General features: G+C 55.7%; 1 protein-coding gene across 4 annotated transcripts in view; it reads right to left on the bottom strand.

Annotated features, from left to right (window-relative positions):
* Positions 1-364: 364 nt before the first annotated feature.
* ATP2B2 (ATPase plasma membrane Ca2+ transporting 2) overlaps positions 365-26,774 on the bottom strand; it is a 196,087-nt gene continuing 169,677 nt past the window's right edge. For 3 of the 4 annotated variants that reach the window (XM_040246765.1, XM_040246767.1, XM_040246766.1), the window contains 7 exons: positions 24,670-24,776; positions 23,844-24,035; positions 18,678-18,891; positions 16,664-16,875; positions 16,416-16,523; positions 14,367-14,549; positions 365-5,490 (listed from right to left, as the gene is read on the bottom strand). In XM_040246765.1, the coding sequence (XP_040102699.1) occupies positions 5,179-5,490; positions 14,367-14,549; positions 16,416-16,523; positions 16,664-16,875; positions 18,678-18,891; positions 23,844-24,035; positions 24,670-24,776 (1,328 nt within the window). In that variant the 3' untranslated portion in view covers positions 365-5,178. Of the gene's footprint in view, positions 5,491-12,500; positions 12,588-14,366; positions 14,550-16,415; positions 16,524-16,663; positions 16,876-18,677; positions 18,892-23,843; positions 24,036-24,669; positions 24,777-26,774 lie in introns of all 4 variants that reach the window. The other variant, XM_040246768.1, reaches the window with a different exon arrangement.

Raw genomic sequence — 26,774 nt, 5'->3', positions numbered from 1 at the left:
CCTCTGGTTAATCCCAGACCCCAAGTCAGACCACTGTTAGCTTTCCTTTCTTGGTGCCCTGACCCCCTAGAACCTGAATCTCCACCTCTTTGTCCTCCCGAGGTCTCTTCCCCCAAAAGTCTGGCCATCTGGGCTTGTCAGCTATTCCTCATGGAGGTTTAATGACTCACGAACACTGAACTTGCCTCCCTCAAATGGTACAGGAAGGCGTGACTCAGTGGAAGGAGAGAGACCGCCCCTGCCCTGCACACCCTCAGGCAAACTGCCTTTCCCTTCCAGGCACTGTTTCCCTCTGAGTTCAAGTCCACGGAGGGCGGGGACCCAGCCATCCCGCGGAAAAAGGCCTTGTGATGTGTACCGTGTCTACATTTCCACGTGTGCATTTATTGTTATTGCTCAGTATAGTGTTGAAAAGGCAGACAAATCCCATTAGTTACAAAGAGCACAAGCCAGAGATACAGAGAAATCAAGAGTGTACAATAAGAGCACAGTCACTTCCCAGCCCCGATTGTCCCAGAGCCCCCCAGAGCCCGGGCAGCTCAGGAAGCTGGAGGCGGCACCATTTCCTTGCTTACTCTGGTATAAAATATGTGCACACAAGAGTTAGCAAAGTGTGGCGACCGACCCTCCCGAGAGGAAAGGTCGGGAGGGAGAGCACCACAGGCATTACAAGACTTGGGGGAGCCGAGAAGGGCAGTCCCAAAGCAGCCTTAAATATCTTGTTTTCGTTGGAGGGGGTGATGGCTGATGCCCAGGGCTTGGGATTCCCCCTCCCCTACTTGGGCGGACGGGATCTTTATATCAAAATCAGGAGAGCTCGCTTTGGGACTTGAGAAAGACCGGGGGATTTTCCGCTACTGTTTGATTTTGGCCTTGGCTCTGGAGGACCCAAAAACCTTCAGAGAAATGCAGCCCGTCCCCTCCCCTCCCCACACCTTCTAATGGTGGGATCTTGGGGCCCCTTGGAGAGAGTCTAGGGTTGGGAGGCATGTCACAGTGTACTTATTTGACAGCCTCCTGCAAGTAGAGCAAGAACCACTAGGGGGAGTCAGGGTGGTGAGAAGGTCCAGGCAAGAAACGGCTACCTCCTGGATGACCTATCAGGGACCTGCTGAAAACTGTCAATAAAGACCAAGGGGTGACCCCCTCCCCACAAAAACAGCTCAGGAAAAGGAACCAGGAATAAACATTTCTCCATGAAGAGAACTGGCAAGTGGGATACACATTCTGGTAGCTCTGAGTCTGGGAGAGAACCTTCTTTCTTGCCTGGACCAGGGCGGATGGAGGGTCTACCCCATCACAGGCAAGGTGGGTGATTTGGGGGCCCACACTGATATTGGGTGGGGGCTCAGTGGCCTCTCCTGACAACACCCTGGCTCGGGGGACAGGTGAGATGATGGGAGGAGTATCAGGCTTCCCTCAAGAGCTAAGATGCCCATCTTATTTCTCCTTAAAGGGCTATTTAGTGAGTGGACAGTGCTTACAATGGCGGCAGGACGTTTGCACCTATGATGAAAGGGCCCAATATTTGGGGTAAGAGGAGGGCAGAAGGATGGAGGACTTGGCGACATTTTAAGTTTACTTGGAAGAATAGATGTGAGAGAATAATCAGGAAATTTTGCTTAAAAAAAAAAAAGCACGAAGGGTGTTTGTCCCACTACATAATAAAAACATCATATAAAGTGACAATAATTAAAACTAGGTGGCTGGTCAGATGAGACACCCTGATGAGGGACCAGAGGGGAAATTCCAGAAATAGATACAAGTCTCTCGAAGCTGCCAGGGTGTGGGAAAGGGGCAATTTCAACACGGTGAAGGAAGGGGGGCTGTTCAATCACTGGGCTGCCTGGGCTGAGACAGGTCCAGGATCCTCGCCCCAGCGTAGTCACCGGCGTTGGTCTGTGCTCAGAAACAGGGACCCTTCTTTCTTGTCCGCTCTCTGCTCTGGTTGGGACAAGGGCAGAAGGGACCATGGCGGGGTGGTTGGTGGGAGCGACCCAGGCTGCTGCTGAGTTAGGAAGGAAAGTCTTCAGTTTCCTCCCTGTCCACCTCCAAAGGTGGGTGGCTCATTGAATGGGGCCCCCTGCTCGTCCCTCATCTGTGGAGGGGGAGACAGATTGGTGAGCTTAGACCTCAGAACCGAGTCTCCTACCTCCTTCTGGAACCCCTCTCCAGAGGGCAGACAGGAATCTAAGAGGATGGTACAGTCCCTGACCAGTTCAAAAAAGTATATATTACAGAGTATATAGTCACTGTGTTCTGTTTGATGTTGTTTTTTGCCTTTTTTTGGGTTTTCTTTGAAGACCACAGACATTTCAGAACCACACTGCAGGAGTAAGAAGAGTCAGCAATTGAAAGCATCACCATTGCATAGTATTACATGAACAGAGATGGTGAGTTCTTTATTTACAATTATTGTCTAGATTAAAAAAAGTCATAAAAACAGATGAATGGTCATAAATTATTTACCCCCTAATGGGGTGAACTGCCAAACGTACCCCATGCTGCTAGATATAGGACGCCGAGTGCAAGCTTTATGTACTACAGTGAGTTCTGACAAACCAGTCATTTCCTCTGTGTGTGTGTGTGTGTGTGTGTGTGCATCCATCATTCCTGACAAGAAAAGACCAGTACTGACGTGGGGGCACTCTAGTTTCCGTGGCTCCCTGTTCTCCCTGGAGCTGAGCCCCCCTCTGGGAGACCCCTCCTGCTTCTCTTGCATCCTGGCTGCAAATGAGGAGGCCTCATGTGCAAGCCGGGCTTTCCTGGCGTCATGGAATGAGGTCATGGACACACAGCTGGAAAACAGGAGGAGATGGAGAACCTCAAAAAAGGAAACTACAAAAAACAACAGAAACGAAAAAACACACCACGTTCCAAAGCTGCCCCAGGTTCTACAGGAGCAGGTCTTTCTCGAAGGAGAGCAGTGGGCGGTGTGGGCGGTGTTGGTCTTGGAATCCAATAAACACGTGTGAGGGCTGGTCACCCCTTCGGGGGACGCAGTTCCCTCTGCTGGCTACATTCAGAGATGCTTCTTGACATTCAGGAGATGCTCTTGCTCAAAAAAGGTCCTCCTTCCAGGAAGGTCTTGCCAGGTGGGATGGGCTGTCTCGGGATCCCAAACCCTCAGGTTTCTCCACAGCCGTCCAGTCGCACGCCCTCCCAGCTGACTATGGCTCTTTTCCCGAGTGGCTCTCAATCTTGTTTGTGGAAGAATTCTCTGGGCCTGGAGAAGGGAAGGGCCCGGGCTGACACAGAGCAACCGTGGGAAGGGTCAGTATGAAGAATGCATTTTGCAAGCGAGGCGGGAAGCATTTTGGTTTTCCTTGAAGCATGGGACATCATCGGTCATGGTATCCAAAATGTCTTTTGCACTGTACAAGTTTATGGAAAAAGATCGTATGCTGAAAAGTCTCAAAGCAAACTTTGTATTCAATACAAAAGTTCTTTTATGAAAAAAGCTGATACCCACAAAGTGCTTAGCAGTTAAGAGGCTGACGTACAATTAAATAAGCTCTTATTAAGTGGGATTACTAGTGCTGTTATTGTCTCAGGGGCGGGGGAGAAATAACCACCTTTTCTCACCTGTGATACTGCAGGGTTTCAGAATGGCTTTCTGTCTGGGAAAGCAAGACTTGCTGTTCAAAGGCTACAGTATATATTGCGACTACAGGAAGACGATTTGGTTTAAAAAAAATCACACTGAATACATCTCAATATACACATCATAAGGTTCGTTCGGATCTAAGTAGTGCAGAGAAAAAGGCTATTCTTCAAAAATAAAAATAAAAGCAGCAAGCCTTAATGATCCTCATCCAATATGCCAACAGCGCATTTGCTGCAATCTATGAGGAAATAAGCCTCTAAATTACTAACTGAAAAAAAAATCAACACAACAGCATTTATAATATTGCCGCACTACCTCAGTCTCTGCACAGACACTGCCAGAGAGAACCTCTGTTGCAAGTGCTCTTAGTAAACTCAAGTGAGTTTCATTGAGAGAGTCTTCACTCAGTGCTTTGAGGACCCCGCGGCCCTGCAGCCGGCTGGCCATCAGTGCTTGGAGCCCAGGAGGACTTCTCTCCACCTCCCCCTTTGTCTACTGAGCACGCTGTTGGACCTCTCAGGATGGATACCTGCTCACACTTGACTCCTGCCTCCCACGGTAGTGACATTATCAAACGGAAATAGCAGGCAAAAAAAAAAAAAAAAAAAAAATCAGAGCATGGCTATTGTAAAACATCAAGGATGCAACCCAGGGAGGTGTCTGCCAGGCTGAGCTGTTTTTATAGCATCTCAGCCACCAGTGTTCTTAAACCATACAAATAGCCGAAGACGTTATCTACAGGTTTGTAAACAAATTACATTCTTCTTTTAGGACATAAATAAGTTAAAATAGAGCAATTTAAGCGGAAACAAGGCAACATGCCGGCAAAAAAATTTTATATATCCATGTATATATATTTATATATATATATATCTACCTATCTATATGGACGTATACAGTCTCAGAGAAGTATACGTTGATATAGATACAAAGAAATGGATATAACCTTGTGAGTGTCTGAAGTTCTTCGGTTCCATTGGTGCAAATTTACCAGGCGAGTTAAGCTCTGCAATTTCAAAAAGTTGTGAAATTAACCTGTACAACTGAGACCATGCTACGCAAGCATCTCAAAAACTTCACAGACCAGTGGATTGGATAAATAGTCTCAGAAAAGAGTCTGTTTTGCAGTTCCCGCCTAAGAAAAGAAAAGAAAAGAAAACAAATCCCCTCCCCAACCCCCCAAAAACCAAACCAGGGGAGGACCAGAAGTACGCAGTACATTCATGCAGGGATGTGGCTGGCGCTGGGCAGGGGGCATGGCTGGTCCATGTCAGGCGGGAGCCAGGAAGGGCTAGTTCTGGGAAAACCCCGGCTCACTCCCTTAAGCCCCGCTCCCCAGGAGATCCCGCCCTCGCCTCAAGGTGAAAAAGAGTTCAAACAGCATCGCAGCCAGAAAAAAAAAAGGGTCTGCTGGGTGGAATCGGTGTTCTCGCCAGTATTTTTTTTTTTTTTTTCCTGCTGTTGCTCGCTGCTGCTTGGGTCAGTCAGGTGCCTGGATGGGTGGCTGCCCGGGTCGGGGGTGGGTGTGGTGCGGCGGCGGGGTTGGGGCGGAGGGGGGGGGGGTTCCTCAGCTAAAGCGACGTCTCCAGGCTGTGGATGGGGCTCCCTGGACTTGAAGAGGTAGCTGATTTGCTTGTGTCGGTCGTCAGGTTGATCCCGCTGTCGATGGCGCTGTTGTTCTTGTTGAGCGACGAGGGCGGGCTCGAGTTCTGCTTGAGCGCGGCATCTTCTTCCAGGTCGGTGTCGTCGATGAGGGGGATGTGGGGCTGCGAATCTTCGATCCGAAACTCAGGATGAGCCATGAAGTTATGGATGGAGGTTCGAGACTCAGGCTTTTCTAGACCTTCATAGAGAGAGCTACGAAACGCCTTCACGACGCGGATCTGCAAGGGAAGGGCGGGGGTGAGGCGCACCATCGGGGGGCGGTGGTCAAGCTCTGGGGGTCGGGGCTGGGCTCGGGGGAGGGGTTGGGGAGGAAGAGGGGGCGGGGCACAGCGGGCGGCTGGAATCCACGGTGTCGTGAGCGCGGACGGGAGCGGGAAGAATGGAAGAGGGAGGGGGTTCAGGTTATGTGCATCCGAGAGGTCTTTCTTGTTTGATTTTAATTGCTCGGTTTGGGGACAGACTACAGTATTAGGACAGAACGAAGGAAGCCCCGCCGTAGAGACGATGGGCAACAGTGGTTGGAGGAAGCTTAGTCCACTCCAGTGGGCACCCAGACCTAGTGAGAGACTGAGCCTTGTTAACTGGAAAGCAGAGCTTCGACCATGCAGAAGGGTAGCTGGGTCAGGTGGGAATCAAGGAGGAAGGAGAGGCTATTTGTAAAAAAAAAAAAAAAAAAAAAAATTCATCTTAGAAAAACCACACACCGTTAAGGAACCACACGACATGGAACAGATAACGCGTCACACACACAAGGAACAGAGATGAGAGATGGCTGGGTGAGCCGGGATGAGAGGGGGGGACACATGAGGGCCAGACAGAGAAGGGGGACATCGAACCAAAGCAGCAAAGCAAACTGAAGCCAACTCGGGGCTTTCTGGGGTGCAGCAGAGGCAGCCAGAAAGCGCGGAGGAGCCGGCGGCCGATGACATTCGGGGCTCGGGAGCATGCTGCGGTGGGGGATTGGAACCACACGGCACACACAGACGGACACACGGCTACACAGACGGACACACGGCTACACTTGGAAGCCTGCACAATGTGAACGGAGGTCGTTTGTACCCAACGCTTCTTTCCTTCATGCATTTGGGAGGTAAACACTCGAGTATAGACTCAAAGCCCTGGCCAGTCATTGGAGTTGGCTTTGGGGTCCCTGATTTCCTGCGTCCCCCCCCTTCTTTCTTTATTTGTGCTTTGAAAACACAAGACCGAAAAATTAGGCCAGAATCAGAGAGGCCAACTCAGCCCCTGGGTAGGATTCTAAGAGGGTTCGGAACTAAGCCACAGAACAGCCGGGTTCTTTCATTGTCTGGGTCTCAGTTGGAAGCTGGGTTCCCTGCTGAACAGAAGGAGGCCGGACACGGAGGTGTCTGGGCCAGCAGACAGAGCCCTGGACATGGAGTCAGGAAGGCCCGAGTCTGTGTCCCGGCTCTGCCACTTCTGGCGCCTTGACTGTGGGCGAGCCACGCCACCAGGCTGGCCGCCCCCTGTCCCGCCTCACAGCGGGCACAGGAACAGAACCCTCACTTTGAAGAGAGGGTCCTGGCTCTGAACTCCTGGGAGGGGAGCCCTGCCTGCATAGTGAGGGTGCGAAGGGACAAAAGCGCCTCCTCCTCTCTTCCCAGCCCCCACTCAGAGCAGAGCCAGCAGGCGGGGAAAAACTGGCATCAATGATGTCTCGGGGGAGCCGACCCTCAGCAGAGGAGGTGGGGGTGCTGACCTGGAGAGCTCAGCCTTCCTGCCCCCACATCACAGGCCTGGGTGTTGGGGGCAGTGGAACAGACAGGGTGGGTGTGGGAAGGCCCTTGCGATCCTGGGATTTGTGGCACTAAACCCAGGTTGGTGGGGTGCGTGGTGAGAAAGCCCTGTCCATGGAAGTGACTTTTCATGATGACTGTGGCTGATGGTTTTAAGTGTCATAGCTCAGGGTTTACTTGACTATTTCAGAGAGGAGTCTTTGCAAAGCATATCACAAGCTCCTCTGCCTTCTAATTTAGAGAACACAGAGAATTTAAGTTTGTCAGTGAGCCCTCTTGGTATTGTGTAAGACTCCAAAGTTTTGATTTTTTTTTTAAATTTTTCTCCTCTTCTGCCAGCCATCACTTACTAGTTCTGACTCTTCCTTATCTTCTCAAAACCACCTCTGTCCCTGGTCCTTTTTTTTGTGCTGTTGGGCTGGGGATTCTGGAAATCTGCCTGGTGGGATCCTGCTTTCAATAAGAGGCATTGGGTGCTAAGCAAGAGCCAGCCAGACACCATGCGTTAGTGCTGGCCCTCCGTGATGGCCATGTGGCTGTTCAGAGACGTCTTTCTCCCTGGATACCCTATCTGTGGCTCTGTAGAGATTATGCAGTATTCTGACCTCCTGATAACTGGGCCATTACTCCCTCGGTTAAGTGAAAACAACAAAAAAGATGTTGCCGGCCTCAGTCTTCCTAACTGTATAATGGGGACAGTAATGCCTGCTGTCCTGCTCAGCCCCATGCCCAGAGTGTTCAGAGGCTGAGCTGCAATGAGATGCCAGCCGGGGAGCACCTGGTGGAGGAGGAGGGATGGTGGCAGGACCCTGTCATGTGACTGACAACGCGGAGGGGACGACACACAATGAGATGCAGGCCCCTCGCCCTCCCCCTGGAATGGAGACGACAGAAAGAATGAACTGCTCTGGACAAAGACTGTGGGGACAAGACTTTCCGGGACACCCCGCCACGGCCGTTTCAAGTCTCCACTGCGGATCTCTCGCGGCTGAAATGGAAAACAGTATGGGAAGAAAAAAAGCTCTTCCGTCTCCCCTTCCCTGCCTGCCCTGGGGATGGGCCTTTGCTGGCGTGAGCTGCCCTGGGAAGTGGGGTGAGGGGGAAGAGAGGAAGGGTCTGGGGTCTTCAGATGTTTTGGTTTCATCAGCACAAAGCGGGCGGGGAGGCGGGGTGCTCTAAGGAGATGCATGGGTCCCGGTCTGGGGTGGGTTGGACATACTCGAATGTTTACCCGGCTTCAAGGAAGCCAAGAGTCTGGGGTTGATTCACATTCATTTCAGGCTCAAGGTTAAAGACTCACAACCTCTTTTAATTTCACTCTCTCTTGCTGAACTCTGTGTCCAGGGTTCTCTAGCCCTCTAGGGAAACAAACACATGGAATATTCAGACAGCGGAGAGGTCTGGGCTCCCCCCCACCCCCAACCAGAAGCAAGCCATTTTCTCGCCAACCCAAGGTTGCACTAAATTAGTTACCAAGATGCTAATGAGGGCTCCGGCTTCCTTTCCTTCTCTTCTCCTTCATCCCCCGCCTAAGAGACGCAGACTCCTCACCCTAGCAGTCCTCAAAGCCTGGAATCTGAAGGGGGCTGGGAGGGGGCATGCCCTCTCTAGACTGGGAAGGCATGCAGAAAGTGGCCGGTCTGGGGTTAGGAGTCTGATGCTCTGGGCCTGGTTGGTTCGAAGGAACAGGAACTTCACTCATGAACATGGAGCATGCTATGAACTTGCTAAATATGAAGACGGCCTGAGATGGGTTAGGAATTTGTGGGAGTAAGAGAGAGAGGAGCCCTGGAGGTTGGCCTTGGATCCTAGACCTGAATGCTAACTCTGTTCCTGATCGCTGATGGGAGAATGCCCCTGCCCCAGTCGCTGCCAGGCTGATGGAAATCTCCAGAGAAGGAATGGCTTCCCTGGCCCCCTGGCCCCCAGAGCACTGGCTGCTTTTCACTGCATGTGGTTGTGGGCATGGGCACTGGTTCCATAGTGGAAACTCAACCTCTGTGGGCTTGTCTGGCAAGTGGTGTGGGTGGTGGGGAAAACGGGGGACTCTGGAGTCAGATCTCTTGGCACTCACGTGCTGTGTGATCTCGGCCAAGTCAGGCCACTTCTCTGAGCCTCAGAGACTTGCTCCCTTAAATGGAGGTATTGGCAGGTCCTCCCTCTTTGCATTTCAGTTGTGAGGTGCATGTGGAGTGGAGGATGTGGCCAAGTGCTTTGGAAAATGGTGGGTGAGGCTCAAGTATTAGGGGCGTGCCATTAAGTTTCTGGGTGAAAAACTCGCTTTTGAGTGAATCGGAAGAGGAAAGCGAGGTCGTGGGCCAGAGTCTCCTTCTGATCATTCGAATGTCAGTCTGACCATACTCTCCGGTCACCGCAGGGCATCCGTCTGCTGGGGCCCCTCTGTCTCACATCGGTGCTGGGGGAGGGACGTGTGACTTGCTGGGGGTGTTCCAGAAGTCAGCCTCACACTCACAGCCCTCCCCTAGGTCTCTGTGGTCACTTCTGATAGCCCAGGGGACCGTGGTTGGACTCCTTCCAAGACTGGATGGCATCACTGACTCAATGGACATGAGTCTGAGCAAACTCCAGAGGTGGTGAAGGACAGGGAAGCCTGGGGTGCTGCAGTCCATGGGGTCTCAGAGAGTGGGGCATGACTGAGTGACTAAATAGCAACAAAGGTACAGAAAGCCCAGGTGCTCTTTGCCTCAGCAGGCACCTTCCTTTACCCAGAGTCCTGGGAGGGAGATCCTGCTCTGAGGAGGCAGGGGCAGCCCATCTCTCCATCCACCCCATGTGGGGCCCTGCTTCCTGGCCACCTGCTTCACACCCTGTGCCAAGAAAGCCTCTGGGCTTCTGGAGGGACCTGCCTGGTACCCAGAGGGCTCCTGGAGTCCCTAGAGACCAGAGGAGGCAACATGACTATAGAAACTATTCAAGCAAAGGGGAAACTAAGTGGTATATATTTAGAGTTCACGTCATGACTGTGTTGACCTAAATCTGTGTGTTGAGACCACAAAGGCTTTGATCCCTTTTGGAACAAGTACCCTCGTGCAGGGGGATGGCCAGGCTTTTTGGAGACCTGATGCCCAAGAAAAGGTCCCAGCAGGGACCCAGAGTCACAGGCTGAATTCTACAATCACAGGTAAGAATGCAAGACCCCTAAGGAGGCGTGATGCCTGGAGAGATGCAGGATGGTGCTTGGGCTAGGGAGTCATGCTTGAGTAAGTAGTTTTAGGGTCCTCTGAGAAAATGACCGGTCATGGGCAAGACCTGTAGGCTCCTTCTCAAAAGCTGTTCCAAAGCTGGGTCACCTCATGGGGTAAAGGGATCAACTTGGCCTGAAAGGAAGCTGCCTTAGAGAAAGGGAGTGAAGGGCAGGTGGAGATGGGCGTTTCTCTGAAGGAAGAGTGTTGAGAACCAATTGGCCCAGGACTGGCCTTACTGAGTGGTTTTATAAAGAACAGGAGAAAGGACTCGAGACGACTGCGCTTTCCTCGAGACCGTGAGAGCTAAGATGCGAGGCCGAACAAGTGAGAGGCTGCGGGGTGGCCCGGAGCGCTGCGAGCTCCATGCTGGCCAGGACGAGCAGGGCGCCACGCTGCAAGAAAGAGACCGAGCCAGGGAGGACAAAGGACCGGACCTGGAGGCCACCTCCTGGCAGTCAGACCTGCTGGAGGGACGCAGGAAGGGCGTGGGAATGGAGAGAAAGGGACTCTTCCCCACTGGCCAGCCCCGAGCACTTCTGGTCTCCACGCTTGGAGGTAGGAGGCACTGCTGAGCAAGGCCACGGCTTGGCTGACGCAGGAGTACCGCTGATGGGTGCGGGCCTCCCACTGAGGCGGGGCCTCTCTGGTGTGAAGGGAGAAGCGGGTGAGATCAAAGTGCCTTCTGCCCAGAGAGAGCCTGGCACTGACTTCCGGTGACAAGGCCTCCTGGGAACGAGGCTCAGGCACCATCTGCTCAAACGGCCCCACCTCACCTTGGCTCCTCTGGTTTTCCCATCGTTGTGTTTTCATGCTGATGAACCAGTACAGGGTTTTGCCTCATTTCTGCATGCCTCCTGTCATCTCGAGTACCTGGCGGGACTGCACCCACGGAAGGGTTTGTGGGACACACCACCAACAGCGCCCCGTGACTTGCGCCTCCTGCCTGAGGGCTCGGGCAGCATTGTGCCTACCCAGCACGCAGTCCTCTCTTGCCTGGTGGCAGAGGATGTGTGTTTTGGGTCTTCTGTGCTTAGAAGAGGATAGAGGCCCCTTATAAACTACAAGAGATGAGGCCTGGAGTCTCATGAAAGAAGCCTGAGGGCTGGGAGTGAGCACACAGCTGGGAGAGAGAGGACCAGACTGACTAGAGACCAGGGTAGGGAGGCAGGTGGTAAACAGAATCTTCTCGTGCCCTCTGGGGCCCGAGGCCATTGTGGGGGTTCAGAAAGATCTAGACAAGGCCAGAGATGAGTGACCTTGGGCGGAAGCCATGGTATAAGAAGATGAGCTCGTGGGAGGAAGCTGACGGAGGGGCTCAGACTCCCAGGCTGCCCCTTCGATGAGGAAGGAGGAAGCTGAGGGTCGGCCAGGTCCACGAGCCTGCCGGCAGCCAGCCCAGATGAGACCCCGCCGTTCTCTGCTGAGGTCAAGGGGAATGGGGTCAGGAGCCTTGTCCCATCCAGGGAGGGCTCAGGCCTTCACTGTGCTCCAAGCCCTGCTGCAGGGAGAAGAGCATACGAGGCAGCCGGGGCTGTCAGATGCACAGGGCAGAGGGCGCAGGGTCTGCACGAAGGGGCACAGGGCTGCGATCCCCGTGGGGGCCCGGGTCCCCTGACCAACGTGATCCCTGACCTCCAGTGCGCCCTCTGGGTGGGCCTCGCTGTGGCCAACCGTGACCCGAGAGCCTTTTCTCCCCTGACCCACAGTGACCGTTGGCCTGACTTCGACTGCAAGATGTGATCTCCTGGCCAACTCTGACCCTCATAAGCCAGGCTTTTCCTGACCTTACACAGATTGGGACACCTCATACCCCCCAGCTGACTGCACCCCCACTTGGCCTCTGTGACACTGTGGGAGACTGTGACCATTCGATCACTGAAACCTCCCTGAGTGACGGTGCTCCTTTGACCCAGACTCTGACCACTCGTGACCCTCCCGACCCCACAACGGCCTGGTCCGTAACCCCTGACCCTGACTCCAGACGCCCCTGACCCGCCAAGGGACTGCCACCCCGTGCCTGGCTGTGGTCGGCTGATCATCTGGGACCCTCCTCCTCAACGGCCGGGGCCCCTCAGCTCCCTGGGCCTAACCATGAGCGGCTGGCTGCCCCCCAGCCCCTGCCCGCCTGCCCCCCGCGGCGCTGGCAGTGGCGGCTCCCGAGGCGGTAAGGGGGTCACACTCACGCCCAGCTGCAGCAGGAGGAAGGCTGGTCGGAGAGGAAAGAGCATTGGACAACGACACGCGACTAGGGCTAGAGAGATTGGCTACGTCCTGGCTCTGGCTGGTGACGGAGGATTGTCTCCGCAGGGCCCCCTGAAAGGAGGCCCCGCTCTTGAAAGTATTGACTACTTCAATCTGCAACGGAGGAGAGAACGAGGCAAGTTGCGAAGAGAACAGACACGACAGCTTCACGACGGACAGGCGCCACGCCACGAGGACAGCCGCAGCCACGGCAAGACGACACGCCACTTACACCAAGACGACAATACCAGACACGTCCAAGGCTCTCAGAGACGTCTGCTCAGTCGGGCACCTGGGCTTCCCGGGGCCGGGGAAGGCGGGGAGACCCAGGGCCCGGCAGCAGCACCGCGCTAGCGGCTGGGGGGCCGGTGGGCTTGGGGCGGGCCTGGGGGGGGATGTTAAATGTGGGGTTTGCAGGCAGAGGGGGTGCTCTGCCCCTGGGACCATGCGTGGAGCCGGAGTGGTGAGGAGGGGACTCCAGGGAGGACTGACATTGGCCCAGATACCCGCTCTGTCACATACGAGCTAGGTGACCTTGGACAGGTCACTGCCCGGAGGCAGTTTCTTGTCCTTCAGAAGGGGCGATGCCACCAACCTGCCTGGCAGGGCTAAGCTGTGACAAAGCACCGACCCACTTAGTGGTCCGTAAGAGTCAGGCTGGAGGGGGCTCGTGCCCACTCAAGAAGCTACAGTCCTGGAGTCCTCCTGAAGGCCTTGGTGGCCGGGCTGGGTCATCACCAGGGCTCTGTGTGACAGCTACCAGCCCTCCTGGGCAGTGGGGGGGGGGGGCGGGGGCCACCAGGAGGGCTAGTTCCAGAGCCCACAGTGCTGGCCGTCAGGAGGCTCTGGCTCTGCACGCTGCTCCCTGAACCCAGCACTCACAAAGGGCTCTCTCCCAAGCGTCAGTTACCCCTAAAGCTAGGTGGGGGCTGGAAAGGCCCAGGAGATGTTTGGGACAGCGCCCTGTGCAGGGTGAGGCAGCCCAGGTGACCTGTTTGTGTTGCGAATGGGTAGAAATGCAGTGGTTGGCCACGTGGGGCTGCGCGTCGGAGGCTGGGGGCCCCTGACACGCTTCCCAGAGGGTGCGGGGGTGGGGTGGGGCGCCATGACCTTCCCAGGCTGGCTAGGCAGGAGACTGACTGCCCCACTCTTGGTCTCTGGGTCTCTTTGTTCTTCGCAGTGCAGGGCTGTGAAAGCACCTTGTAACGCTGACCCAGGGAGAGCGATGCTGTGAGTGTGGGGGCCGCACCTTCTTGGCGTGTGTCGCCTGGTGGCAGGCGCTGTTCTGGGGAAGAAATCTGCTCTCGGCTGGACACACATCCCACGCAGTGCTCTGCGTCTGTGTCCTTGCAGTCTGTGTTTTATTTTATTTATTTTTTTTATCTGGACATGAAACAACAGACTGGTTCCACAGTCTGTGTTTTAAAACCGAACTTTGTTCCCCCAAACTGACTCAATGCCCCAGTGGGGGCTGGGGAAGTGCCTGAAGCACCCCCCACCCAACCCCAGGAGGAAGCTGTGCGTGCATGTGCAGAAGAGCCGGGCCTCAGGGCTGACCCTCTGGCCGGGAGAATCTGGGGCCTACCCTGGCCTCAAGCCGCCATCGTGGCCTCCTGGTGGCCGCCTGGCAGCCCTGATCCACCGCCCCCCAACAGCCCTGAAGGGAGCCCCCACTCATCGGCCCTCAGAGCCACCCCTCCCCCCAAAGTCCACTGTGGGCGTGACCCTGGTGTGACTCCCTCGCCCAGTGGACGCGGGAGGTGGGACATTCCCTCCGACAGCCAGGGAGAGTGCACGCAGGGAGCGTGGGTACCCCAGGCTGATCAGGGGGTGGGGTCTGGGCCCGCCCCTCATCTCCATCACTGCCCACCCGGCCCCGGGAGCCGCCCATACCTGTGTCTGGATCCGGTTCAGACCTCGGAACCACAGGATCTGGCCCCTCCGCAGCTCGCGCTCGGCGTGGTCTATCTCCTCCACGTCCTCGTTGAGCTCCTCCTCGGGGATCTCCTCCTTCTGCGTGAGCCTGCCCGCCTCCTTGAGGAACTTGAGCCTGCTGGTTGGGATGGTGGCGATGACCTGCAGAGGGGCCCAGCCAATAGCATCAGCAGCAGCGGAGGGGGCCGGCTCCTGTCACTCACTCACCTAGATACCCTCAACTCACCTCCCTACTTCCCCAACCCAATCTTTAGATTTCTTTCTAATTCCCTTGCTCATCCAGAGTCAGCAGGACGCGGTGGGAAATCTTGGGAGCTGGATACACAAGTGCCTTTGACTACCCCAGACTTCACTGGTCACGCAACCTTGGGCAAGTCATGTGACCCCTCTGAGCTCTAGCTTTCCCTTCTGGAAAGCTGGGGGGCAGTTCTCAGAGTTGGAGATGGTGTGTCTAAGTCACTGGCTTATTCTTCCTGAGGTCCCTGGGGTGCCCAACCCTGGGCAACAGGGGCTTGGAGCTTAGGTGCCTGGGGGCAGTCAATGCTGGGAGACTCTTGGAATGTCTGCCCTCCTGGAAGGGAAGGCAATATGGGAGGGGGCTATGTCTTCCTTCTTATTCTTTCTCCAAAGGGCTTGTCCATAGGGCTGAGGCCTGAGTGGCAGGCCCTATGGGGTAACTGAGGTGGCTGGGGTCAGAGCCCCCTTACATCTTCTCTAGGGACAGAGAGGGGCTGGCCTGGACACTCTCAGGGGTTCCCTGGGAGTCTGAGGTGGCATTGTCCTTAGGGGTCAGGAACCAGCTCATCCAGACGCAAGGACTCCCTGAGGGAGCAGGCCCCCATGAGACAAAGATGTCCAGGCTCAAGGGTGCCCCGGGAATGGGCTTGCTAAGTCAAATCTAGTTTATCAACTCTCCAAAGATACTCTGAAGTTTAAAGAAGGTTATTTTGAGTGAAACTAAAGTTCCTTGTTAGAAATTAACCTTCTAGTTAAGTTCTGTCACTGGAGTTTCCCACTTTAGCCTGGAAACAGCTTGAAGGCAAGACCAATGTCTTAGGTCTGCTGGGGCCTTCTGCCTAGATCCAGCTCCAGACACCATGTCCTCTGAGCTGCAAGCTGTGAGTTCGTGATGGTGCGTGTGTGCGTGTGGCTTAGTGGGGGAACGTTCTGGAGAGGATCCAGCCCAGGGTTCCCCAGAGCCTGGGAGGGTCACGGATGGCTGCAGGCACGGTGCCACGATGCAGCAGAGATCACCCCTCTTACATTCCCTTGGAGCTCTCTGCAGGAGCTTCTGCTGGGCGTCACAACCCCTGTGACACCCTTTACAACTGGCCGCCTCAGGCTCTGAGCCTTGGCTGGCCATGACATCTAGTTAGACTTTAATAACAGTGGTCTTGTTACTTTTTTTGTGTGTCAGCTTCTGTTTATGACAAATAATACTTATTTTCCAATCATATTAGTAATATAAGTTGCCTTTTGAAATAAATTTCAGACAGGATTAAAAGAAAATATCAAATAACAGGATCAGTGGTATGTGTGAGCATGTGTGTGTGCTCAGCCGCTTCAGTCGTGTGTGACTCTTTGAGACCCCATGGACTGTATGTAGCCCACTGGCCTGGTTTCTCTGTCCATGGGATTCTCTTGGCAAGAATACTAGGATGGGCTGCCATGCCCTCCTCCAGGAGACCTTCCCGACCCAGGGAGTGAACCCTCGTCTCTGGCATCTATCTGCATTGGCAGGTGTGTTCTTTGCCACCAGCACCACCTGGGAAGCCCCTCGGCGGTATACAGATGGAAGCAAAAATCACAGTGGCGATACCCACATGACCATCATGTGAGACCAGGGTCAACCCCCATTGCTCCAGCCCCCAGAAACGGGGGCCAGCGAGCTAGTCCTTGCAGGAGCCAGGACCTATGGGTGAGGATCCTGGGTTCTCCCAGCCAGTGCTCTCTCTGGGGCGTCCGTGCCGAGAGGCCCCTCCTGCGCTGCCCACCGGCAGTACTCACCTGGCCCCAGACAAGCTCTCCTAACCCGATGAAAATGCACCACATCCACTGGTCCAGCTGCAGTGGGGAGCAGCTGAAGGGCTTCCCCCCAAACTGCACGATCACTATCTGGAGAGGAAACGGGGGAGAGAGAGACAGAAAGGCCATCAGGGGCCAGCTCAGAGGTCTGGACTCCCACGGCATTGCCGAGGGGCTCCGGCTGCCCGCTGCTGCCCCCCGCCAGCCAGGCCAGCGTGGGGGCCTGGTACCTGGATGGCAAAGGTGCCCAGCACGATGGTGCAGAAGATGGGGTTCCGGAAGATGCCGTCGAAGACGTTGCGCTCGCCGTGGATCTTGCGGGCGTTGATCTCGTTGAAAAGCTGCATCATGACGAAGGTGTTGAAGATGATGGTGTAGTGCTCGGAGGGCGGCGAGTGCAGCGGCGCGTTCCTCCCGCTGTCGATCTGGAACACCTTCTCACCTGCCAAGCCGAGAGAGGGCGGGACTGGGGGGGTGCCTGGCCCTGTGTGGGGGCCTCTTCTGAGCAGCCAGGAGGGTCACCCAGATGCGGGAGGCACTCTCTGGACACTGGGGGGCTAGGTGGGCCTGTGCCACGGGGTGTACGAGAAGGGGTAACAGTACCCTTTCTTTAGGGGCCAAGTGCCTTGGGTGAACTTTCTTCCACTTTTTTGAGGAAATCTGATAAGGGCGGGAGGCCAGCTGTGCCTCCAGGCAACAGGACTTTTAAAAAGCAGCCCCTGGTTGGCAAACTCCTCTGGACTGGGAGGACAGGGAGTGGCCTCGGAACATTTGGCGGGAGGCCTTGGCTTTCTGCGCTTGTGCTGTTTCTCACTCAGCTGTGTCTGACTCTCTGAGACTCCATGGACTATAGCCCGCCAGGCTCCTCTGTCCTTGGAATTCTCCAGGCAAGAATACCGGAGAGGGGAGCCATTCCCTTTTCCAGGGGATCTTCTTGACCGTGGGATTGAACCCAGATCTCCTGCATTTCAGGCAGATTCTCTACTGTCTGAGCCACCACGGAAGCCGTAGCTTTGGGTTCCCCCCAAAGTGTGGCTGCCTGTAACTGAGCATGTGCTTGTGGACACCTCTGGGAGCTCAAAGGGCTGTTACAAGTGAGACCAGTTCCTATATGGATGCTGAGCCTTCCAGGCCAGGCTGGCTCCAGACCCACCCAGGTGGCCTCATTCTTTGAGAGGGCTCAAAGAATGACACCACGGGGGCTGTCATGCGGTGGGGGCAACACAGCTCCCCGCTGCTCTGCGGATACCACCCATGGCATGCCTCATGCCATCCTGTGTGCTTTTGCAAAGCTGCACAAGCTGGTGCTGGGAGGGCTTGTGGGGTTTTCTGTCGGTGAGAGTCTAGCTGAATCCAGAAGCACCCAGAGCAAATGCTCAAGTGGGGAAGCCAGCGAGTAAACCAGGGGCCTTCTCCTCCTTTCTTCCCCAACCGACAGCTTTCTCTGTGAGTCTCTCCTAGCTCTGCATTCCCGAACATCCTCTAAGGCTTCTCACGATCATCTTTACAACTATCCTGCCAGCACAACATACAAGAACTGCCCTTTGAGAAATGGGCTCATGCCCCAACCCCGTCCAGGCTCGCTGGCATTGAAAGCCCAGCTCAGGGATCTGGGGAATCCCACTGGCCCCAGTTTGTTGTGTGACTCTGGGCCACCGTCTGCCTGCCTCTGGGCACCTCCAGGTGCCAGGGGTCGGAACCCCTTGGAAGCCAGGCCAATCTGAGCTCCAGCCAGGTCTCTTCTCAGCCCAGGTGCCCCCTCAGGCTGGCTGCATGTCCTCGGGCAAATCACCTCCCCTCTCTGTCCCTGGTGCCTCTTTGTCATGGGGGTGGTGGCACAGGTGCCCAAGAAAACAGCTGGCTTGTAGGCAGGTATGTGGCTCTTCTCCAGGACGCCTTGGTGAGGAGCCTTCTATGGGGCAAGGTCAAGTGTGGGAGAGATGAGAGCAGGGGCCGGGCACTCCCTCTGGTGTCTCAGGCTCCTGGGGGGCTGGCATGAAGCCCTGCCTTGCACAGTGTATACACAGTGTCCAGAGCTGGCATCAGAGGAAAAAGCCCAGTCTTTGGGGTTGTCAGACCTGGGCCAGGGCCTGGCTCTACCCAAAATTTGCTGTGTGACCCCAAGCCACTAACTTCACCTCTCTGGGCCCCCATTACCTCCTCAACAAACAGGCGGGTGACTGGGAGTCCAGAGCGGCCGGGTCTGGGCCATGGAGTCCTGGGTGGGCAAGGCAGGGGACTCACCGACGAAGAGCAGGGTGAAGATGAGGGTGAGCTGGTAGACGGCATGGCCCAGGATGTTCTTCATCATGGTCCGAGAGATGAGGGGCTTGTTGCGGCCATACGGCTTCCTCAGGAGCAGGGTCTCGGTGGGCGGCTCAGTGGCCAGCGCCAGGGAGGCAAACGTGTCCATGATGAGGTTCACCCAGAGCATTTGCACAGCCTTCAGGGGGGAGTCCTGGGGGCCATGGGTGAGACGGTAGTGATGAATACCTCCTAATTTATCATGGGAGGTTGGCCACCCACTGCCCTGATGTGCCTGGCTTGCCAGGTTGTAAACAGCTTCCCTTGAGGCCAGCTCTGCCAGTGTGTCTCACTTGGCTGGCCAGCCCACCCCAGGGTTCCAGAGTGGGTCCGGAGTAGGTTTGCGAGGCTTCTGTGGAGAACCACCCAGCCCTACCCAGCTCAGCGCTGTCTTCTCCCCCAGGGAGAAGAATCAAGCCCAGGCATCCTGGCCACCACTTCCACACCCTGTGCTTTGTCAATATAGCCACACCCCCGCCATCTGCACTCCTGCCCTCCAGCCCCCCTTGGCCATGTCTCTCGTCCAGGCTCAGGTCAAGAGCGCCCACAAGCATCTTCCACCCAGACCCTGGCTCCCCTGCTGCCTGCTGCCTCTTTCCCCTCAACCAGCAGTGAGTCAATGACTCGGGCTGCTTCTGTCTCACAAACAATGCCTGGCACCCTGTCCCCTTTTCACTACCATCCAATTTCTCTTTCAGTTCAGTTCAGTTCAGTCGATCAGTCATGTCTGACTCTTTCTGACCCCATGAATCGCAGCACGCCAGGCCTCCCTGTCCATCACCAACTCCCAGAGTTCACCCAAACTCACATCCATTGAGTCGGTGATGCCATCCAGCCATCTCATCCTCTGTCGCCCCCTTCTCCTCCTGCCCTCAACCCCTCCCAGCATCAGAGTCTTTTCCAATGAGTCAACTCTTCGCATGAGGTGGCCAAAGTACTAGAGTTTCAGCTTTAGCATCATTCCTTCCAAAGAACACCCAGGCTGATCTCCTTTAGAATGGACTGGTTGGATCTCCTTGCAGTCCAAGGGACTCTCAAGAGTCTTCTCCAACACCACAGTTCAAAAGCATCAGTTCTTTGGCGCTCAGCTTTCTTTACAGTCCAACTCTCACATCCATACATGACCACTGGAAAAACCATAGCCTTGACTGCATGGACCTTTGTTGGCAAAGTAATGTCTCTGCTTTTGAATATGCTCTCTAGGTTGGTCATAACTTTCCTTCCAAGGAGTAAGTGTCTTTTAATTTCATGGCTGCAATCACCATCTGCAGTGATTTTGGACCCCGAAAAAATAAAGTCTGACACTGTTTCCACTGTTTCCCCATCTATTTGCCATGAAGTGATGGGACCGGATGCCATGATCTTCATTTTCTGAATGTTGAGCTTTAAGCCAACTTTTTCACTCTCCTCTTTCACTTTCATCAAGAGGCTTTTTAGTTCCTCTTCACTTTCTGCCATAAGGATGGTGTCACCTGCATATCTGAGGTTATTCATATTTCTCCCGGCAATCTTGATTCCAGCTTCTGCTTCTTCCAGCCCAGTGTTTCTCATGATGTACTCTGCATAGAAGTTAAATAAGCAGGGTGACAATATACAGCCTTGACATACTCCTTTTCTTGTTTGGAGCCAGTCTGTTGTTCCATGTCCAGTTCTAACTGTTGCTTTCTGACCTGCATGTAGGTTTCTTAGGAGGCAGGTCAGGTGGTCTGGTATTTCCATCTCTTTCAGAATTTTCCACAGTTTATTGTGATCCACACAATCAAAGGCTTTGGCATAGTCAATAAAGCAGAAATAGATGTTTTTCTGGAACTCTCTTGCTTTTTCCATGATCCAGCGGATGTTGGCAATTTGATCTCTGGTTCCCCTGCCTTTTCTAAAACCAGCTTGAACAGCTGGAAGTTCACGATTCACGTTTGCTGAAGCCTGGCTTGGAGAATTTTGAGCATTACTTTACTAGCGTGTGAGATGAGTGCAGTTGTGTGGTAGTTTGAGCATTCTTTGGCATTGCCTTTCTTTGGGATTGGAATGAAAACTGACTTTTTCCAGTCCTGTGGACACTGCTGAGTTTTCCAAATTTGCTGGCATATTGAGTGCAGCACTTTCATAGCATCATCTTCCAGGATTTGAAATAGCTCAACTGGAATTTCATCACCTCCACTAGTTTTGTTCATAGTGATGGTTTCTAAGGCCCACTTGATTTCACATTCCAGGATGTCATCGTGATTATTTGGGTCATGACGATCTTTTTTGTACAGTTCTTCTGTGTATTCTTGCCACCTCTTCTTAATATCTTCTGCTTCTGTTAGGTCCATACCATTTCTCTTTACCACCACCCAATTTCTCTTCACCTTTTACCTTTACTTGAAGCAAGTACTGTATGTCTCAATAACTACACACACACACACACACAAAGTTTTCCTGGTAGAAACTCTGGGCAAGTAAGGAACAGAGGAAGCAAACCTCATCAAGGATCTCACCACTATGGGCTTCCTGCCATCCACATTCTGGGGTGGATCCTTCCACGTGTCTCCTTGGCTGAGTCTGGGATCACATATTCCTACACTTCTGTGCACAGTACTATCCTGTGGTCTATGCTGCCTGAAGGTGTGTAGACCCCACCCTTTGTCCCCCACCCTATCCTCACACCTCCACACCCCCCAAAATGCTTTTCCCCAAGGGCAGCACCAGCTTTCTTGGCACAGACTGAGGCATAATTTTCCAGGCTCGTCTCACTGAGCCTCGAGGAACCTGACTGCACCCTGACCCCTCTCTGGGCACCCTTCTCTCTGACTCCTCCTTCTCCAGCTCCTTCTTCCCTTGCCTTTTAAATTTGTGTTCCCTGTGGCCCATTGCTCAGCCCTGCTGCCCTGATGCATTTGCTTACCTCTCCCCACATCACCATCCCTCCAACCCAGACCTGGCCCTGTGGCTGCAGCCTCGCCCACGTGGGACACCTCCTCCAGGAAGGTCACAGGCCCTATACACCTAACAGCCTGGGGTGGGCTGTTCCCTGCCCCCTGGTCCTCTCAGTGTGGCTCCTGAGGCCCCACCGCCTACACCTCACACCTTCATTCACCTCCTAGATATTTATCACCTCCCCTCCCCCAGGCCACCCCTCCCACCTCTGCCCCAGCTAAGCCATGCTCCCCATTCCCCTCAGCTACTTCCTGCCCATCAGCCTCCTCTAATTACATGCACCATGGGGTCAGGGTCCCCCTATCCTCACCAAGGCCTTCACAGCCCTGCCACCAACTCAATCCAAGACCTCAGGCAAACAGTCCCTTCTGCACCTCAGTTTCCCCGTGTGACATCAGCTGGTCTCCAAGAAACTTGGCTTGAGTGGCTGTTCCTCCCTAAGCCATCACTAGAGGGAGCCTCTTGTCCACAGAGCAGGAGAGAAGGGCCTGGTGAGCAGAAGGGACACCCCCTCCCCACCTCCTCTCCAGCCACCCTCCACCCAGGGCTCTCACTCTCAGGGCTGGGGTGTTGGGAGCTGCCATTTGCGTCCTCAAGGGCTCAGAATACAACAGAGGGAACAGCATTCCCTGGGCTACACAGCTCTTCAGGACAGAGGTGCTGCTGCTGCTGCTAAGTCGCTTCAGTCGTGTCCGAATCTGTGCTACCCCATAGACAGCAGCCCACCAGGCTCCCCCGTCCCTGGGATTCTCCCGGCAAGAATACGGGAGTGGGTTGCCATTTCCTTCTCCAATGCATGAAAGTGAAAAGTGAACGTGAAGTCACTCAGTAGTGTCCGACTCTTAGCGACCCCATGGACTGCAGCCAACCAGGCTCCTCCATCCATGGGATTCTCCAGGCAAGAGTACTGGAGTGGGCTGCCAAAGGTCTTTCTAGTCAAAGCCATGGTTTTTCCAGTTTTCCAGTAGTCATGTATGGATGTGAGAGCTGGACAATAAAGAAAGCTGAGCGCCGAAGAATTGATGCTTTTGAACTGTGGTGTTGGAGAAGACTCTTGAGAGTCCCTTGGACTGCAAGGAGATCCAACCAGTCCATCCTAAAGGAAATCAGTCCTGAATATTCTTTGGAAGGACTGATGCTGAAGCTGAAATTCCAATACTTTAGCCACCTGATGCAAAGAACTGACTCATTAGAAAAGACCCTGATGCTGGGAAAGATTGAAGGCAGAAGAAGGGGACGACAGAGGATGAGATGGTTGGATAGTATCACCAACTCGATGGACATGAGTTTGAGTAAACTCCAGGAGTTGGTGATGGACAAGGAGGCCTGGCATGCTGCAGTCCATGGGGTCACAAAGAGTTGGACACGACTGAGTGACTGAACTGAACTGAACTGAACTGAACTGGGCTGGTACCCCACGGGCCCCTCTGTCCTCCAGAGCCTCTGGGCTTCTGGGGGCTCCTGTGGGCAGGAGCTTGTCTGCCCACATGGTTGCTGGGAGAGGCCTTCCCTCTCCTCCCCAAGCGAGGCTGGTCAGCCCTTGGCCACAAGGAGGCAGGAGGCTGCGGGAGCAATGGCAGGCCTCTGGCTGGCCCATCCTCTGAGCCTCAGTTTCTGCCTCTGTGAAACAGGGGTCAACACAGTTCCCATCGCAGGAGGTGGGTGAGGAAACAATAAGGCTGCAGGGGCTGGGCCCTGCCTGTCAGCTCCACGGGGCCCAGGACCCGGGGCTGCTAGAGATCTGGCTGTAAAGGTAGGGCCAACTCCTGCTCTCCCAGGGACCAAGTCCACCCAGCCCAGGAACCCAGGCACCCGGGCCTCCTCTGATGCACTCCACGCCAGAGCTGGGGCTCCCAGGGCTGCACCAGCTCCGTGAGGCCAGCTGGCCGCCTGTCTGGTGCCGGCCTCTCTCTGCCCCTTTACGTGGCCAGGGGCCCTGGAGGGTCCCTCTCCTGCCTCCTGGAACAAGGGCCGGTCTCGCCACTGGCTGGCTGACCTTGGGCTAGTCCTGCCACCTCTCTGAGCCTCCTTTCCTGCACTCTGTGTGGCCGGTGCCTACGTGGGTGGCTCTGTGACGCGGTTCCTGGCCCTCGGCGTGGAGCTGTGACCATCTGGGACAGCCCCTGTGGGTGGTGCCCGTCCTCCCCCGGGCTTCAGCTGCCCCACCCCGCCCACCCCTGGAGGACCCACCTGCGTGATGCAGGCGCCCGTGAAGGCCACGATCACGGCCACCACGTTGACAGTCAGCTGGAACTGCAGGAACTTGGAGATGCTGTCGTAGACGTTGCGGCCCCACATCACAGCCTTGACGATGCTGCTGAAGTTGTCGTCCGTCAGGATGATGTCTGAGGCCTCCTTGGCCACGTCTGTGCCTGCGATGCCCTGTGGGGATGGGGACCGGAGCCTGGCTGGGGCGGCCGAGAGGCGTGCGGCGCTGGTGGCACCATCCTCCCCTCCGACCGCCGCCCCCAGACACATGGATCCCCAGCGCTGCAGACCACACGGGAGCGTGTCTGCCCACGTGGTTGCTGGGAGAGGCCAGGCCTCGGAACACCTGCCCTCTCCTCCCCAAGTGAGGCTGGTCAGCCTTCGGCCACGGGGAGGCAGGAGGCTGCCTCTCCCGGTGACAGAGTCCAGCTGACCCAGGAAGGCAGGCACCACACTGGACACGCACGTGTACATGCATGTGCACACACACACACACACACACACACACACACACATCACCCCTACTCTTCAAGAGCCAGCCTTGAGGCCAACCTCTGCTTTCTGGAAGGGGGCCCTTCCACTCTATCCCTTCCCTTCCCCAGACCCATCGCTGCAGGAAGCTCTCTCCTCCCTTCCTGAGGCCAAGCTGAGCGTCAAGACCTCTGGGAGCGTCGGGTGGACAGAGGGTGGCTGCAGTGACCACCGGGGTTCCTGTATCCCCCGCTGGAAGCCGGTGGTCCGCGCGTCCCCCTTAGCCCCTGCCTGCGGGCTCCTGCCAGCTGCCGTCCCAGCCCCCGTGCGCTCCTACCATGGCGAAGCCCACGTCGGCCTTCTTGAGCGCAGGTCCGTCGTTGGTGCCGTCCCCTGTCACGGCCACCACCTGCCGCTGCTCCGTGTGCGTGCTGTCGATGATGCCTGTGGGCGGGGCAGGCGTGTGCTCAGGGCCCTGGGACCCTCCTGGGGGCGGGGGCCCAGGCTGGCACAGCCTCCTCTCTGGCCCCTGCCCTGCCACCCCCCTGACTCCGTCAAGCTTCATCCCAGCTCCCAGCACCTGCAGGGGACATGCGGCCCCTTAGCCCAGTGCTGGCTGCAACCAACACCCCCTCGTCGGGGCCTGCTGCCTCTCCCGAGTCCTCTTTGCTCTCTGCAGCCCATGGCCACAGCAGTGACCACCCTGGCTGAACTCACCTCCCTGTCCTGACCCCAGGGGCCTCTCTATTCTCCAGGGGAGCCAGGTTTGGCCGGGGGGCCACCCATCTGCTCCACCAGCATCTTGTGCTTGGGGCGGGGGGCCAGTCACACCTGAGGAGGCCTGGGCTCTGCCATCTGCTAATGACTACTCTCTAGATACTCATCCTTAATAAAACCTTCAGCTAGTAGCAGTGAACAGACGACATGTGGCTCGCGTCACTGAGCGAGTGAGGGACAGAGGAGCAGGACGAGGGAAAGAAGTCGCCTCTGCCCGCCGCTCAGGTGGGAGTTCCCTGGGTTCGGCGGCTCCTCTAGTTCCACCCCCATGGGGCATAGAGACACCACCTTTGCCTTCAGCGGGGCCAGGCCTCTCTCCTGAGCCCTGACTCCATGGACACCTCCACTGGGATGTCAGAGGGCCTCCAGCCCAGCCTCCTAAACCACGTGCATCCGTTTCCCCTCAAATGTGTCCCTTCTTGTGCGACTCCCGACACCCAGCTGCCCCCTGTAAACTTCGCAGCAGGCTCTCAGGCAGGAACAAACTGAGCAGTCCTGGACTCCCATCTCCCCTCTTCCTCCACCCCATCCGGGCCAGGCCTGTCCCCCCGCCAGAGAGCTCTCAGACCTGCCCACTCCCAGCACACCTGCACTGTCCCCAGCCCGACCCTGGCAACCCCTCTCACAGCTGGACCATCCCAGCAGTCCCTCCATTTCCAGGCCACTCTCCACCCAGCAGCAGGGAGGGAGATTTCTAAAACACCGCTTCTCCATCAAGGCCCTCCTGCAGCTCACCACCTGGGCTAGCAGTACAGGTCACGGCCACACGTTCAAGGCCCCATGCAATCTGAGGCTGGGACTCCCTTCTCCAGCCCCTTCCTCTTGTCTCCCTCTCTCACTGGAGGCCCCGGGCCAGCCAATGAATTTCTTCCCAGCCCTTGAAAGCGCCTGGAGATCTTCTCCTCTGGGCTTCCACAGTGTGGTTCCCTGTCCTGCCTGAAACACAGGTCCGCCCCCTGGATCCCATCCCACAGCCTGTGATCTGATAGCACCCCTAGGTGGAGTGAGAGGCCAGCAGGGGGCCCCGGGCAGCCTCCTCTTCCACCGCTGTGGCCTCTGTGCAGCGAAATGACCTATTCAATGTCTACTGGGTGAGACCTGGCCATGAAATCCAAGAGGGAAGGGCCACGTCGGTCAAGAGACGGGCCTGACACACAGTAGATACTCAGTAAACATTTGTCAAGAGAGTGAGTGAATGAATGAATAAATGATTGAATAAAATTGGAGCTGGGTTGGGGGGTCTCCTGTAGTTCGGGGCTCAGTGTTTCTAAGGCCAGGTCTGCCTCCATTGGAGTCTTTGGGCAGCACCTTTAGAAGACGAATCTAAGATGCCCTATGGCTGACCCCAGTCAGAAAACTTCCCCTTATGGCCATTCAACAGATGGAAAAATCGAGTCCCAGGGCTGGACGCTTGCCAAAGGCCACAGAGCAGGACAGGGGGCAGAGCCAGGGTTTTAACTCAGGCCTGTGTGACTCTGAAAGTGCCCCCCATCTGGCCAGCAAGATGGGCTCAGCGAGGGGTGTGTCCTCCCCCTGGAAGGAGTCAGGGAAGAAGGACACTGGTTTTGGGCCTCATGTCTCAGATCACTGTTCCCAGGGCAGCCCATGCCCGGGGTCCTGGTCACACACATGGTACTGTGTCCTTAGAGACCAGGCAAGCCAAGG

This window comes from Oryx dammah, unplaced genomic scaffold (assembly GCF_014754425.2).
Source record: "Oryx dammah isolate SB20612 unplaced genomic scaffold, SCBI_Odam_1.1 HiC_scaffold_9, whole genome shotgun sequence".
In the NCBI taxonomy this organism is placed as follows: Eukaryota; Metazoa; Chordata; class Mammalia; order Artiodactyla; family Bovidae; genus Oryx; species Oryx dammah.
Note: the sequence above shows the minus strand (reverse complement) of the source record. Positions and strands in the feature narration are given on the sequence as shown.